Source organism: Trichosurus vulpecula, chromosome 4 (assembly GCF_011100635.1).
Source record: "Trichosurus vulpecula isolate mTriVul1 chromosome 4, mTriVul1.pri, whole genome shotgun sequence".
Lineage (NCBI taxonomy): Eukaryota > Metazoa > Chordata > Mammalia > Diprotodontia > Phalangeridae > Trichosurus > Trichosurus vulpecula.
Window position 1 is genome coordinate 305,322,943 of NC_050576.1, and position 17,615 is coordinate 305,340,557.

The window sequence follows — 17,615 nt, forward strand, 5'->3', positions numbered from 1 at the left end:
TCGTATTGAAGATGTTATCTGTTAATATTCCAAGTAAATAAAATGTTGTTGAAAATATCCTTCATTTCATTTCTTGAAAATATGCATTTTGCCTATGTATCCAGACTTTAGGAACACCCTGTAGAAATGATGGTTTTAGAGCTCTCTAAAGTTTAAAACATGTTTTATATAGACTATCTCTTTTGAGCCACATGACCAACCTAATAACAACAGTTGTTATTAGCCTCACTTTGTAAACCAAGGAAACCGGGCACCAGGGAAATGATGGAACTTTCTCATGTTCTCACAACTAGGAAGCGTCAGAGGGCAGACTCAAAGTCAGGTTTCCTGACTCCCACCTCCATCATCGACTATGCCTTGCTGCCTCTCATTACAGAATGTGAAGATGCTTTATAGGTGAACTACTGCCTAGCTGTGCCTCCCCTTCTTGCCCTCATCTTGTACTTATGAAACTGATCTTTTGAAACCAAATTTGAATCTTTATATTTATACCTATCTTATTTCATTGACTGGGTTTGACCAGGTGCTCTAACTCGCAAGATGGGTTGCAAAGCCAGATGTTATCCAGTATGATGCATATCCTTCTGTGTGTCATTTCCAGATTTCATTAACATATCACATATATTTTTATCAATTCGTTGATAAAAATATGAAACAGAGCATAGCCTATTATATACCCAGATACTTCACTGGAGACCTTCCCCCCCGCCAAGATGACACTGAGCCCTTTAATGATTATGCTTTGGGCCCAGCTAGACGAGTAAATCCAAATCTACCCTATGTAGCTGATATCTCTTGATTTTCCTATAAGAATAACGTGAGATAATTTTTGAAAGACATATCTAAAATCTAGGTAATTTTATCAACAGCATATTCACTCTTGTACCAGCGTAATACCACTGACTAATAATAATAATAGAACTAAAGCAAGATGTGTGAGAACAGTTCTCTATGAGGAACAAAGGAGGGAGAATGTCATCCTTACAGAGACTCACTGCAACTGTAGTTTGACTACCACCCTAGATAGAAAATGCCAGGTATTGTTGTTGTCTTATCCTTCATCCTCAAAAAAAGGACCATGTCATCGGGGAGATGATGCCATGACATATGAGTGAATTGGATTTAAGTGAGGGAGGGCTGTGCAAAGTCACCAGCTTCACTTTCTCCTCTGGAGTCACCTGGGTCCAGTGGCAAAACATAGGTTAGGACCAGGTGTGGGTGGAAATGTCTTGTCGTTGGCCTTTTTATTCTGTACTGTATCTAACTCAAATATATGTGTGTGTAATATATAAAATATAAATATATATTAAAAACATCCATTTATTGAGATTATTGAAATGTATCAGAAATTTATTAGATACATCCTGTGTTCAGAGCTCTGTACCCAGTGCTGGGGGAGATCCAAACTCTAGATAAAACATTGCTCCTGACCTCATGGTGCTTAGTCTAGCACCACGACTGAAACCAGTACCTAAGATGTATAACATTACATGATCAGTGCTTCAGAGAGTTACAAAATAAAGTATCAGTTAAAGTCAAAGAAGGCCAGTTGTTATAAACCAGATTCATGGAAGACTTTGTGAAGAAAGTGACGTTGAAGATTTGTAGGATAAACAGGAGATCAATAAGAGCAGGAAGAAAGACTATTCCAGGTGGTAGTAAAGGCTGGTGAGAAAGTGTGTTTTGGCATCATCGTGTACCTCGTTTTGATCAGAGATACAGGATACTTGCAAAGTGGGGGGAAAGCACAGAACAGCATCTTACAGTGTTTGGTGTAGGACGAGTATCTTGACCTCACTCCCTGGCCAGAATTTTCTGCCACCTGTTTAACCACTGTATTGAGAGGAAATACTATGATTGGCTGAACATGAGAACTAATTACCTTCCCTTCCTCCCTAGGGGATGGTCAGATAAGTCAGGTCAGAATCCCTTCTGTTCCCAGGCTGTAGAATTCTTTTTTTGCTTTATTACATGAAGAGGAGCATACAGATGGCAGAACCATGAAAACTGCCTCACTATAATGACAGTACTCATAAGCTAGATGCTGGGTTTCTATGGCAATAAAGAGAAATGTGTCTTAAATATGAAGAAAGATAACAAAGTAACTCTCAACTATTAAGCTAAAAGCCCCTCCCTAGAAAATGAAAAACAAGTAAATAAGTTAAATGAAAATGAAAAAGGATCCAAATAACCAGAAATAAAAGATCATGAAGGTACATTTGGTAGGTTTTTTTAACATTTTTTTTATTTTATTTTACCGAAGCACAAATACAAAATAGAGAAAAGAAACAAAAACATATAATAAACTTGAATATTAAAGCTTAATTATAAAGTAAGAAAGAAAAAAAGCATGCCATGTGCATAGCAGAACATAGGAGGGGATTCAAAATATGTAACACTAAATTTTCATTTCAAGAAAGCCTGTAAGATAAATAATACACCTTGTGTTGAGAATTATCCATCTTTTCTTTGCTTCCTTGTGTTTTCTTTCATTCTCTGCTGTGCACTTTTAAACTTTGTTCTTTTTTCCCCTCCCCCAGCCCCTAGCAGGCTACAATATAATTTAGATGTTTCACGATATATACATACACATACAGATATATACATACATACACTTATACATACATACATGCATATATAGACATATAATTTCCCAAACATACTCCACTCCTGATCCTTGTTATGTTTGTACATATCTTTTGTTTCCTATCCCTCCCACTATTCCCGTATTGCTTCTACCTGCTACATCAGCCTCCTATTACTTGCCTACCCCCGCTTCTCCACCAACCAGCTTGCCCTCCTATTACTTGCCTTCCGCCCTCCAAGGATCCCTCCCCATCCCCCCATTCCCATTAATCTAAACTTCCTTTACCTATTCCCTCATCCTCCTCTCTAAAATTCCTAATCCCTCCCTTGTCCTCTCCCCCTTCACTATACCCCTACCATGTTATTTCTTCTAAATTTAGAAGACTTTTATACTCTTCTAAATACATATGTATTGTTCCCTCTTAAACCCATTCCCGATGAAAGTAGGTTACTATAGAACTACCAGCCCTCCTCCCCCATCTAAATCCTCCGTATCCTTTCTTCCTCTTGCACCTCTTTTGTATAAAATACTCTTTTTTAGCTGTTTCTAAATGGTTTTACTTTTTAAATTCATATCACAGTCAGATTTATCCTTCTCTTTCTTATGAGCTTGACAATTATTAATAAGAATCTTAGACATACATTTTACATTTTATGTTATATAAAAGGTAAACAGTCTGTCTTTATGAATCCCTTATGAATCAGTCTTTAGTATATACCTTATGTTTCTCTTGGTTCTCGTATGTCAAATCTTCTATTAAGTTCAGGATTTTTTTAACAAAGTCCTGAAAGTCTGAGGGTTTGTCAAATGTCCATTTTTTTCATTCAAGATAATACTGAAATTTGAAGGGTATGATATTTTTGGCCAGAGCCCCAGGTCTTTTGCTCTTCAATATATTATGTTCCAAGACCTGTGGTCCTTTAAGGTCTCTGCTGCTAGGTCTTGTGTAATTCTAACTGTGGCACCATCATATTTAAATTGTTTTAATTTTGATGCTTTTTAATATTTTATCCTTGATCTGGGGATTTCGGAATTTGACTATGATATTCCTGTGAGTTTTCCTCATAGGATCTCTTTTAAGTGGTGATGGGTGGATTTTCTCTATTTCTACTTCCCTGCCTTGTTCTAATGCTCCAAGATAATTTTCTTTAATTATTTCTTCTATTATTGTATCAAGATTCTTTTTTTGAGCATAACTTTAGGTTACTCTGATTATTTTTATATTTTCTCTTCTTGATTTATTCTCCAAACCTGTTGTTTTTCTTATGTTTCACTTTCTCTTCTATTTTTTCATTATTTATGTTTTGTTTAATTATTTCTTGATCTCTTATGATTTCACTGGCTTCATGTTGCCCAATTCTAATTTTCAAAGTGTCATCTTGTTCCTTGATATTCTTGATCTCCTTTTCTAATTGGCTGACTTTCCTTTCAAAACCTTCTTGTTTTTCTTGGATTATTTTGATTTTTTTTAGTTTTTCCTCTGTGTCTGTCATTTGATTTTTAGAGTCTTCTTTAAGGTCTTCTATAAATTCTTTTTGGGCAAGTGACCATTTGACATTGTTCTTTGGGGGTTTCTTTACTTCAGTATCATCCTCTGAAGATGAACCCCGGTCATCTCTATTCCTGTAATAGGTTTCTATGGTTGGATTCTTTCTCCTTTGCCTGTGCATTTTTTTTCCCTGTGGTAATAACTTCATTTTTGTAATCACCTCTAGTCCTGGGGTATGGGAAATGGTGCCTCTTGCGCCAGATCTTCAGTTCCTCCTTCTAGCCTGGAACCAAAGCCAAACCTGCCAACCTCCTGTAAGTGCCCACAGCCAGAGGCTTTCTGACCCACTGCTTCTTCACTCACCGGGCGTGTGCTGGTTCCTTCCCGCCCCCACCGCTCTTTGCAGCAACAGCTGGGTCTGGTGTTCCTAGTCAGCAGAGGTTCCCTCCATCTTCCAGGGCTCAAATGCCCAACTCCTCTCACTATCCCAGGGTGAAAAGTTCCAGTGACTGGGGCCAAGGCAGCCACTCAGACCAACTAACCCCAGGGCTTGCTGCTAGTTGTTTAAGGGGGTTGCCCCTTGTTGTTAAAACGGAACCTAGCCTGGAGGTGTTTACTCTTAGGAGGGTCTGGGATTTTTCTTCAGATCTTCTCAAACTGTCCCCAGAAGATCCTGTTTGTGCCCCTATTCTTCTTTGTCTCCAGCCACACTTTGGTTGCCCTAAGGTGCTATTTTAACTCTTTCGTGGGGGAAAATCTTGAGAGCTTGGAGTTTTATGACCTACTGGGCCATCTTCCCAGAATCCTCCCCCGTTTGGAAGGTTTCTCATCAACGGCTACGTTATAAATAATGATTTGGTTCATCGTTCCTCACTCGTTTAAGTTGTGACCATTCCAAAGTGATTTTGAGGGACGACTCCAGCCTGGCTGATGACGAAGGGTATTGATTATTGTGCTTGCCATGCAGCTTTCTCCATATTTGGAACATATTAATCACTTCCTCAAGGGCCTGAAAGGGGAAGGGGAGGAGAGAGGGAAAAAAGAACAAGCTCAGGTGAATTAATATAATTTAACCATGATTGTCTCAAATTTTACTCATTCATTTTTATCTGGCAGTCTCTTACTAACCATAGAATACACATTAGGAAATTAATTGTAATAAAAAATAAAAATATAGAGAAGGTGGGCCAGTGAGCAAGTGGTAGATTTAAATTTATTCTGGGAAATCTATTTTCAAGTTATCTATTTGCACTGATGAAAGATGTTTATGTCAGCTTGGGGTGCTCACTGTTTTAATTAGGTTAAAATGCATCCTTTTTCCTCACTTTTTAAATTAGTTCTTACAACTAACCACTTCTGACCGATTCAGAAAGAAAAGTATCTTGGTTCAACTATGTGATTGATTTAAAAAGACATCCAAAATTCTCTAGCCCCTGATCACCTGCTGGCTGTCAGCAGCGGGCTGCTAGTATTTAAATACTTTTGATGGAACTCAAAGCCCAGTGGGCCACAGGAACAATCTGGAGTTTAAAACAGTTGTTACATTGACCTCACAAGTGTAGACTCTATTTAAAAGGGCTGGACCAGGAAGCCAAACAGCCATCCTGCGCTTAATGGTCATCTATTATATACACAGCACTGACGAAATAAAGGACAAGGTTCTCATCTTCTAAGAGTCCAGTGGGAAAGACAAGGCATGGAACAATGGGCAGGCCATAGGAGATTGCTAATTACTAAACTTTTTGGGTTATACCACAATAAGAAGCTATACTGTAAGAAGAAGAATGGCATTTATAAAGCACCTGAGGTTTGCCAAAGCCGTTACATATGGTCTCTCGTCTGAGTCCCACAATAACCTGGGTTATTACTGTCCCCTTTTCATAAGTGAGAAAACAGGCTGAGAGAGACTGAGTGACTTGACCAGGGTTACACACTATCTCACTTGGGATTCAAATTTACATCTTCCTCTGTTTCCCAGTGTCCAACACTCTTTCCACTACACCAAAGGTTTTCAACCTTGTGCGTGCGCGTGTGTGTGTGTGTGTGAGAGAGAGAGAGAGAGAGACAGAGACAGAGACAGAGACAGAGAGAGGGAGAGAGAAAGAGAGGGGAGAGAGTGAGAGAGAGAGAGCGAGAGAGATGGATCTCTTTGACAGTCTAGTGAAGCTTACAGATTTCTGAGAATTATATTTTTAAATATTTAAAATAAAATGCACAGGACTATAAGGGAAACGAATTATTTTGAAATCCATTTATCATTTTTTCTAAGTTCCTAGAGCTCATCAATGTAATAATGAAAATGATGATAATAATAATATGTATGTAAATCTTCTGTGTTCCAGGTGCTATGCTAAGCACTTTACAAATATCTCATTCGACCATCAAAACAATCTTGGGAGATATGTGCCATTATTATTAGCCCAATTTAATGGTTGAGGAAACTGAAACATGGGGTTAAGTGACATGCTCAGGGTCTCATCATCACCATCATCATCATCATCATGTGGATTTGAACTTCAGTCTTCCTGACTCCAGGCCCATGGCTCTATCCACTGCCTCTTTCTAGATGGAGAAACATCTGGGACTTGAGCTGGGCCCTCAAGGAAGGTTGGATTTTCTTAGAAAGGGAGAGGGAAAGGCATTCTCCATAGAGGGACAGCACAAAGAAAGTCAGGGAGAAGGTGGGCAGAAGGTGGGGTAGTGTTGTATATTCCGGTGGCTGAGGGGACTAGCCCCTTGAGAATGGAGGGTGCATATTAGTGAGTAGTGAAAAATAACATTTCATGGATATAGCCTCTAGGCATTTTCTGATATTCTGCTCTAGGTCCTTTGGTTCTTCTTTCTCTGGTCCTTGGAGATTTCATCTAAATCTCTGTAGCTTCAACCTCTCCATTTCTTTCTCCAGGTCTCAACTCTCATCTGAGTTTGAGCCCCACATTTCCAGTTTCCTTTCTGATATTTCCACCCAGGTATCCTGCTAATTATCACAAAATCAACATTTTCCACTATTCACAATAAGCACAAAATAAAAGTCATTATTTTGCCCTCTAAACCGTTTCCAGACCTCTTAAAATCCCTATTTAAATGAACACAATTCTCGTCTTTCTTACTTAAACTTAGGATTCATGTTTAAAGACTCCTTCATTCTTTAAAAGGTAGTGTGTCATAGTGAATAGAGCGCTGGATTTGAATTCAGAAGGACTTGGGTTCAAATTCTAACCCAGACACTTAATAGTTGTGTGATCCTGGGCTTAGTCATGTAACTTCTTTGTTCCTAAATTTACTCATCAGCAGAATGGGGGTGGGAAGTGTATTTTGTGAATTCTAAGGTCTCTTCTAGTTCTAAACTCTTGGTCCTAAGAGTCTTCTTCTCCCACTCCCGTACCCAGTAATTTTCCAATCAGTCTATGGATTTTCCCTCTGTAGTGGGAGCTGTTAACATGAGGTCTACAGATTCCAGGGGATCCCTGAACATGGATGGGAAAAATCAAATCTTTATTTTCATGAGTATCTAACTGAAATTTAGTGTTTCTCAATCTTTCACAATTATTAATGAAGGCAGCAAACCATTATTCTGAGAAGGGGTCCATGGGCTTCACCGAGACTGGCGAAAATGTCCCTGACACATAAAAAGCCTAATAACCTGTGCTTTGCAATGTCTCTAATTTCCATTCTTTCTTTTCCTTTCCCATTGTCACCCCCCCCCAAGTTCAAGATTTTATTTCTTCATGCATAGACTATTGCATTGGATTCTTAATTATTCTCAGTGTCTTTATTCTCTTTCTCCTGTTATTGGTATTGATAGACAAGTTCCTATAAAACACTGCTTTCATCACAACCCTCCTCTTTTCAGACAGACAAACTATTCAGAATTCACCAGTTGCTCCATATATATTGCCTCTAGGAAAAAGTGATTTGACATTCAAAGTCCCCTACAGTTTGGTGACAAACCTATCCCTCCAGATTTTCAACTTCTCTTCTATATCAAATCTTCATCATATCCGAACCTATCTACTCAACAGCCTTAACACCAAACATATCGTACATTTTCCTACTTCCATGCCTTCCCTTATACTTTCTTCCTTCCTTTCTTCTTCTCCCTTTTGAGAAGAGATGCCACAATAGAAATGGATTTTAAGGAAGATTTATCTAGCAATAATGTGCATGATGGATTGGAGGGGATAGAGACTGGAGGCAGAGAGGCCAGCTGTGAGGATGTTCTAGTAACCTTGGCATCATGTGGTGAAGGCCAGAACTAAATTACATCAAATGTAATTCACTGAGAGAAAAATGTCCCCTAAATACTTTTTTTGAGAATTTAGTACAGGAAAGAACTTCTGCTTGGAATTTTTAAAGAGATCTCATGACTAAGGTTGTACCTAGGCATGTTCAGAAAATGTATTTGGAAATTTTATGAGTGTACCTTTGATGTGATTCTTACGAGCAATATTAGTATCTTTCTAAATGAAAATCTTTAATAAGGCTACAATGCAGATCCTATTTAAATTAGTTTATATTGTTCTCTGCTTTCTCAATTATCTTTCTACCAAATAAAAAATTAAATTTACAATTGGGTATTGAAATTGGCCTCTCCTGATGTGCTCATGTAACCATCAAGAAACTTACTGGGTTTTTTTTCTTAATTAATATAAATTAAAACTACCCCCTATGTCCCAACAAATGTTAACTGATGTTACTCGTCATGCCTTAACTAATGCAAGTCCAATTTAATTGGAATGTCATTGTATCAATCAAAGTTCTATTTGCCTGTTAAATGTTCTAACAGTAAAATAGCATATTTGTGAATCCTATGAGAGCAAGAAAGAGACAAAATAACTATATGCAGCTGAAAGAAAGATGAGGGATATTATTTTCATGTATTGGGTCTATAACAAAATGCTAATAATTTTCTTTATGTATTTATGAAAGAGGGGAGAGTTATAGTGAAAGAAAAAGAAAAGCACTTAGAGGTAAACATTTTTAAAGGATTTCTTATAAACATTTGGTTTATCTCTGCTGTCTATTCAGAGGTCCATTCTCCTAACATCTGTTGGCAGGGTGAGAGGTAGAGTGTGTGAGGGAGACAGAATTTATTCTGACTGTAACTGTTGCAATGGGTCTCTCACCAACATAATGCTAAATTACGATTCCCTCCATGGGCTGAACATAATGTTAAGTTATATGATGGATTTTTCCTTATAAGAGCTGCTTTGGTTCATGGAATGAGCTAAGAAACCACTACCTCTGAGTTCACCAAGGGTTGAACTTAAAACTGAATTTCTAAAGTTAACCAAGTTATGTGAGCTACTTTGCCTGAGCTAGTGGGATAAGATTTAAGAAAACTTGTCTGCTTCATTTTCAGTGTCCAGGATGGGCAATTCTAGGCCATCAGTTGATGAAAGCATGAGGTTAAAAAAGTCCCAGGTTCTCAGGTTCATACCCCAACTCACTAGTTTAATTGGAAACTTCTGTTCCAAAGCCAGGTTACACCCCTAAAAATCAATCCTTCCTCCTGAAAGAAAAGTCAAATTACATATCCTGTGACCATATATCAGTAACGTCACCTACCCTTCAGTGTGGAACAGCAAGCATAATCTATGTTGCCAATGCATTTTCTTAAGCAACTTTCTTCTTAACAGCAAATGAAATTATGCCTTTATTGGACATACCTTCTAAACCAAATCATCATTACCCACCCAAGAAGATACATGTAGAAAAAAAGTTCTGGTAGTGCAGATACACCTAAATATATGTCATAGGTAAATACATCTTTTTAAGGAATACCTTTTAAAATAATTTAGCATTTTTCAAGTAACAGGTATTTTTAATTAGTCAGTCCCTCCCATTGCCTCCTCTCCAATTGAAAAATCAAACCCTGAAAAAAAAATGCTTCAATACGTAGCCACATAATCTGACAAAACAAAATTCCACATTAGTCATGTCTAAAAATGTCTATCTCTTTCTCTATTTTGAGTTCATCACCTCTTTAGGAGGAAGTGAGTTGCACATTTCATCTCTATTCTTTTGGACTCATGGTTTATCATTCATTGCATTGCTCAGAGTTCTAAAGTTTTTCAAAGTTGTTTTTCTGTAAAATTTTGTTATCCTTGTATAAGTTGTTCTTGTTTGATTCACTTTGCATCAGTTCATAAAAGTCTTACTTGTTTCCTCTGAAATCGTCCATTTCATCTTTTCTTTTGGCACAGTAATTTCCCCTTATATTTGTATACCACAATGAGTCTGCCCCAACAGGAAGAAACTCCTTTTGGGGCTTTCATGAAAAGAGTTACTATAAATATCTTTGTATATATAGATCCTTTCTAAAATTTGTTTGTCGTCTTTGGGGGCATAGGCTAGTTGTAATATGTTTGAGTCAAAGGATATCAATGGTTTGATCTGGTCCTAGTTCCAAATTACTTTCCACATGGGTAGGCCAATTTATAGCTCCATCAGCAGTCTAATAAATACTGTACTTGTTTTCCCATAATATTGGTCATTTTTCTCTTTTGTTATCTTTAACAGTCTGATAGATTTGCAGTGGAACTTCAAGTTACTTCAATTTGCATGTCTCTATTAATGATGTAGGACATTTTTTTCATGATCGTTGGTAGCTGGGATTTCCTCCTCTATTCCTTTAACAATTTATCTATTGAGGAATGATTCTTAGTCTCATACGTTTGACTCAGTTTTCTATATATCTTAGGTATGAGACCTTTGTCAAAGGTGCATATTACAGTTGTGGTGTATGATTGTGATGGAATATTATTGTGCTAGAAGAAATAACAAATAGGCTGATTTCAGAAAAACTTGGAAAGAGTTACATGAACTGATGCGGAGCGAAGTGAGCAGAACCAGGAGAACATTGTACACAGTAACAGCAATATTATACAATGATCAACTATGAATGACTTAGCTATTCTCAGCAATACATGATCCAAGATAATTCCAAAGGATTCATGATGAAAAATGACATCCACATCCACAGAAAGAACTGATGGATTCTGAATGCAGACTGAAGCTTACTATTTTTCACTTTTTGTGTGTTGGGTTTGGTGGTTTTTTTTGGTCTTTGTTTTCTTTCACAACATAACTAATATGGAAATGTTTTTCATGATTGTACATGTATAGCCTATATCAAATTTTTGCCATCTCAGGGAGGGGGAGGAAGAGGGAGAGAAAGAGTTTAGAACTCAAAATTTAAAAAAAAAAAGAATGCTAAAAATTGTTTTTACATGCAATTGGGAAAACTAAAATATTATTTTTAAAAAGACACTTGTGACAAAATTTTCCGGTTATCTCTTTTCCTTCAAATTTTTATTACATTAAATTTGTTTGTGCAAAAATTTGAAAATTTTATGTTATCAGAATTCTTTATCTCATGTAAACCTATTTTTTTACTTAGTCATAAACTCTTTACCTATCTATAGATTGAAAAGTTAATTTCTTCCTTGCTCCTCTAATTTCTTTGTGATGTGACCTTTTTATATGTAGATCATATATCCATTTGGAGCTTATCTTGATATGTGGTCTGTACCTAATCTGTTTCACCGATCAACTTCTCTCTCTTTTTTGAACCAGTACCAAATATTTTTAATGATTACTGCTCTGTAGTTCAACTTGAGATCTGGTACTGATAGAGCCCCTTTTCTTTCCAATTTTTTGTTATCGTTACCCTTAAGATTGTTGACCTTTCATCCCTCCATATGCATTTTGTTAGTGCTATAAAATTTTTTAGCTCCATAAAATATTCTTTTGGGAGTTTGGTACAGCACTAAATAAGTACATTAACTTAGGTAATATTGTCACTTTTATTTATATTGGCTCAATCTACCCATGAGAAATTAGTTTCTCCAGTTTCTTAGGTCTGTATTTCTACAAAAAGTGTTTTTAGATTCATATAATCCCTAGATGAATCTTGTTGGTTAGATACACTCCCAATTATTTTATAGCTTCTGTCATAATTCTGAATGGGATTTTCCACTCTTTCTTGTTTCTAGGCTTTGTTGGTTTTAGATAGGAATGCTGATAATTTATGACATCCCTTAAGTCATCTCCTATTACCTCACTGATCTCTGGAGGTAACCTTGCATTCTTAAAGGTCCTTGCTTGCAGAGCAAATGTGCTGGCAGATTCTACTAAAACGAGAAAGGCCTCAAGTATGAGTCTAGTGACAGACCATGTGTCTATTACCTACAGAGAGCCTAAATTCCTATGGACTTATTACCCTGTTAACCAAGGGTATGACTCTTAAGTCATAAAAAAAATACAGTCTTCATTAGTGGAAGAATACCCATTTTGCTGAAATTCTGAATTTTCTGAAGTTGGAATTTTTGAAGAAGTATTTCTCAATAATGGTATGCAAATCGTTATTCATGTATCCTATATAAGTGATGGATGAGTAAGCTAGGATTTTTCGTAGGTGGGTTTGGTTTAGTCTGCCTCAGCAGAGAAAATACTATACATAATTGCAGCAGGCTCACCCTTACTTATTCAAATAAACCATCAATGCCAAACTATAGGGAAATGTAAAAAGACAATGATAATATTACCTCACTTATGACAATTTCCTGGGAAGTTTTGCAAATGTATAGTATTCCCCTCAAAGAATAGTCTCCAGAATGAGAAAGCCAAATGAGCCCAGAAGCTGATATAGTGAGTATGCTCTGGGCTCGCTATCTCAATATCTGTCCAACCACATTTGCCATCTCAAGGTTCCAGTTAGGGTGCCTCTTCTATAGGGTCATTGTCTCAAGCCCCTATTGCCTTTTTTCTTTGTCTGTTAGGTGCCAGTGACTAGAACCCCAGCTCCATTCAATGACTTATTGCCAGTTAGCTTTTAGAAAGGGATATTTACCTGGAAGAGAGGCAGCTAGGTGGTTCAGTAAATAGCTCACTGGGCCTGGAGTCAGGAAGACCTAATTTCAAATCCAGCCTCAGACACTGATGAGCTATATGACCCTGAGCAAGTCACTTAATGTATGGATCCGCTGGTAAAAGAAATGGCGAACCACTCTAGTATCTTTGCCAAGAAAACCCCACAGACAGTATTGGCATTCTGTGATCCGTGGGGGTCACAAAGAGACATACACAACTAAACAATCACAACAACAAATTTATGTGGAAGACATAGTATATCAAAAGTAAAACAAATATTATCCTCCACAGCAGTTCCTTATATAATCTCAGTTTCTGGGGATAGTAGGCTCAAACTTAGCTCAGTTCTTCCATTATGTTGACCCTATCTTGTTCGCATCTAGATGCAGTATGGACTCCTAGATGTGTTCTCGTCTCAGCTACATCTGGGCAGGGTCCCAGAGGTCATTGCCCTCTTTCTGTGGGCCCCAGTGTTGTACTAACTGCAAAACCCAGACCCTAGGAAATCTGAATTCTCTCTCTTCCTCTCTCCTGATCTTTGGAAACTCACAAGTTCAGAAGGCCCGATCCCTTTACCTAGAATGGAAAAAAAAAAGGCAAACATAGAGGCAAATGATCAAGGCCCATTTCTCAGGGATACATGGCTTCCTTCTTTTCATGTGATGAACCTGAATTAGCCAAACATGCTAATATACTATGTGAATGTGCCAGTCCCCACTACCCTGAGTTAACAAGAAAATGCCTTACCCTCCTTCACCCAGAGAGACATGGCAGCCAAAGCCAATAGGCATTTAAAATACAAACTCAGTTGTAAACCACTTTGGAGGAGGATGGTAGGAGATTACAAGCAGCGTAAATTCAAAAAGCAGGAAAAAGTAGCAGTGGCACAGAGGAAGCTGGGCAGGTCATCTAGTTGAGAAACATCCTCTAATAGGCATTTATAAATGAGAATGGCCAAAGGACTACAAATAGTACAAAATATCAGTCACCGAATTGCTCTCTTCCATTTACCCAAGGGGCTCATTCAGCCCTTACTTGAAGACATCTTAAGGGGTAATCAACTGCCTTCAGAGGCTGCCCATCTCACTTTTGGATAACTCAAATTGTTAGGAAGTTTTTCTTTATATGAAGCTTAAATTTATCTCTTTTCAGTTTCTAACCATTGCTTCTGGGTCTGCCTTCTGGGGCCAAGTAGGGCAAATCTTATCTGTCTTCCATGAAGAAATCCTTCAAAGGATCGAAAACTTGAATCGATCTCAAACCTTAAGTGACTATTCTTTCAGTCCGGCTAGTCAACTGGTTTCAAATTCACCTAAATATATCAGTCCAAATATCATTTAATTCAGTAGAATGTGAAATTTATCCATAGGAAAAGTAAAGCTAATATAATTGTGAGAGTTTAACTTTGCATATTACCTGTAATGTGAATAATACCTTATGAAGGCTACTAATTCTATTCCATAATATGTGTGTGTGTTTCTTGTACTTAGTTATGTATATGTTGTACATTTTGTGTAATCTAGCGCATATAGATGTGTATGTGTATACACACATATATGTGCTTTTGTTTATATAGACGTACATATAAATAATATATAGACCTGTATATACACACATGTATGCCTATATATGTATGTGTATATCTTATACATTTTATGTCAACTAGTGTATATAAGTGTGTGTATGTACTTATATCCATGTATGTAAACAACATGTGTGTATACATATATACATATATATTGTGTATACTCTAATGATTATATTGTATATTTTATGTAATCTAGCGATTATAGGGATGTGTATATATACATGTTTATATATAACACACATATGTATGTATATACATATTCATATGTATGTATGCCCATATGTATATCTTGTATATTTTTATGTAATTGAGTGCACACGCAGGTGTGTATGCATATACCTATGTAGAGACATATGTGTATGTCTGTACATATGTATATATCATCTTCCTCCATAATGGTTTACAAGTGAGCTTGTATTTTAAATGCGTATTGGCTTTGGCTGCCATGTCTTTCTGGGTGAAAGGAAGTAAGGCATTTTCTTGTTAACTCGGTCTAGTGGATACTAGCACATTTGCATAGTGTAAGCACACATATATACATACACACATACACACAGACCTTTATAACATGCATTTACATATGCAACATGCATGTATATACGCTATATATATATGCATATACAACATACATATACATACACACAAACATTATCTCATTCAAAAAAATGTAAGCTTCTTGAGGGCAAAGACGGTTTCAATTTTGACTTTGTATCCTCAACGCCTAGCAGAGTGAATGCTTGATAATTTATTTGTTGATTGATCAGTAACAAAATATGGCATTTGGACCACTGTCTGCTTTGTAGATAATTTCACATAAGTGGAAAAGAATGAGACAGAAGGTGGAAATCTGGTGGTGGAGAATGTTTGTCCTCACATAAAACAATTTGACAATTATAGGTAACATATCTGGGGTGATAATACTACATCTTGTTCCCTGAAGGGAACAAAGGAAAACATGCTTTAAATTTTTGAATGTGTAGGGGTGTTTTATAAATATATATCTTTAAGTTATATCCTATGGGTTTTCCTTTTCTAGACGACAGCAAGTTTTCCGAAGCCATCACAGTGCTGCTCACCTGGATTGAACGAGGGGAAGTCAATCGTCGATCGGCCAACCAATTCTACTCCATGGTTCAGTCAGCCAATAGTCACGTCCGCCGCCTGATGAATGAAAAGGCCAACCACGAGCAAGAGATGGAGCAAGCAAAGGAGAACTTCAAAGATGCCTTAACTGGAATTCTCACTCAATGTAAGTAGCCATTTTGGGGGCCATATCCTTTGTTGTGGTTTTGCTTTCCGTTGTTGGTGCATTTTTGGTTTTTGTTGTTTCTTTTGGGGGTAAGTAGCTATAACAACTTCCCATTCTGCTCCATACTCAATGGCAAACTTCATAACCTACTTCATACTCTATGGCAACTTGGAGGAACATGGACCATCCCCCAAGAGCTTGTTTCTCAAGGTGAGCAAAGTTTCCATAGCCTTCCATCAGTCGTGCAGCATCTAGCCTCCATATCAGGAGTGGCCAAACTCACCCGATGCCTTGACTCAGCACATACTACATTACCTGCCGTGCACTCATCCACATTTAAATAGAGATTTGTAGGTCACGCTAATGCTGACAGAATAGAAAGCACACACAAGACTCAATTGGCCTTGGGCCATGCTTGGGGAAAAGTTGCAGGTAGGGCTACTTTTCTTCCTCCTTGGGTCATGATACTCTGGAGGTGCAGAGCATAAAGTCCCAGAAATTTGATACTCTGGAATAATATTGGCAACAAAGAGTTAAGTCTAATTTTTCATTATTTTATTTTATTTGATATTGCCTTTGCTCGTTTAGAATGGAAGGCAAATTGCCTGGTGATTTTTTTTTCCATGTCCAGATATGTAATTGATGAAAGGATATAAATGAGGCTTCCTCATAGAACAATTGTCAGGGTAATTACCCAGGGCTCTATTCAAAAAAGGATGTGTGTGTGTGTGTGTGTGTGTGTGTGTGTATTTTTTAAGTGCACTATAGCTGTGCTTGTAGTTAATGTCAAAATGCTATAATGCTTCCCAGCTGGTGATGTTCTCTTGATTTGTAAAGCCCATTTAATGGTGCTGAAACAATACTCTTGTAAATTCCAAACCAGACAAGATGGTGACGCGTGATTTAGGTATTAACTCTTTAAAAAGCTATATTTTCCCCAAATTATAGAGCCAACAGAAAGTGCAGTATAATAGATAAAGGGCTGGTGTTGGCTATATCCAGCACATAGTAGGTACTTAATAAGTGCTTGTCGATTGATTATACCATGCTCTGAAGGAGATATGAAGTTAGATGATACACAGTCTCTACCCACATAGGCTGTAACAGGGCAATAAGTTTTTGTTGTTCAGTAATTTCAGTTGCGACTCCATTTCTTCATGACCCCATTTTGGAGTTTTCTTGGCAAAGATACTGGAATGATTTGCCATTTCTTTCTGCAGCTCATTTTACAGATGAGGAAACTGAGACAAATAGGGTTAAGTGACTTGCCCAGGGGCACACAGCTAGTAAGTGTCCGAGGCTAGATTTGAACTCACAAAGATGTGTCTTCCTGACTCCAGGCCCAGCATTCTATCCACTGAGCTGCCTAGCTGCCCAGGGCAATAAGACACCAATATAATGTAATGTTCAGCAATATATGATAAGTGTATTAAAGATGCTACGTTTGTCTGGGAGGCTTGAAGAGGAAAGTTGTCACTGATCAGAGAGAGATCGTGGAAGTCTGATATCTGACTTGTATGACTCAAGAAGGCTTTGTAGCAGCAGGGAGATACCCACAAACAGTCACTTAAAGGTGAATGGGTGTCCAGTATGAGATGAGGTGAAGCATCTGACTACATACACTAAAATTTGAAATTCACCAGGATTGTCCCCACAGAATAGAAAGGATGGAGTCGTCTGAACTGGAATTCATCTCTTAGCTTTATCTTCCCCCATCCAACCAGACAGCTAACTAACATAAGGGCAGATTTACTGGCATTATGATGGAGAATACTGATAGTGATATCCAAAATAAGGAAGGGACACAAGATATTGTCCTTTAGAACAT

At 37.5% G+C, this 17,615-nt stretch overlaps 1 protein-coding gene across 6 annotated transcripts in view; it reads left to right on the forward strand.

Moving 5' to 3' along the window:
• Positions 1-17,615, forward strand: part of ENOX1 (ecto-NOX disulfide-thiol exchanger 1) — a 706,159-nt gene that overhangs the window by 514,156 nt on the left and 174,388 nt on the right. For all 6 annotated transcript variants that reach the window (XM_036757464.1, XM_036757466.1, XM_036757465.1 and 3 more), the window contains one exon: positions 15,575-15,787. In XM_036757464.1, coding sequence (XP_036613359.1) covers positions 15,575-15,787 — 213 coding nt within the window. The remainder of the gene's footprint in view (positions 1-15,574; positions 15,788-17,615) is intronic.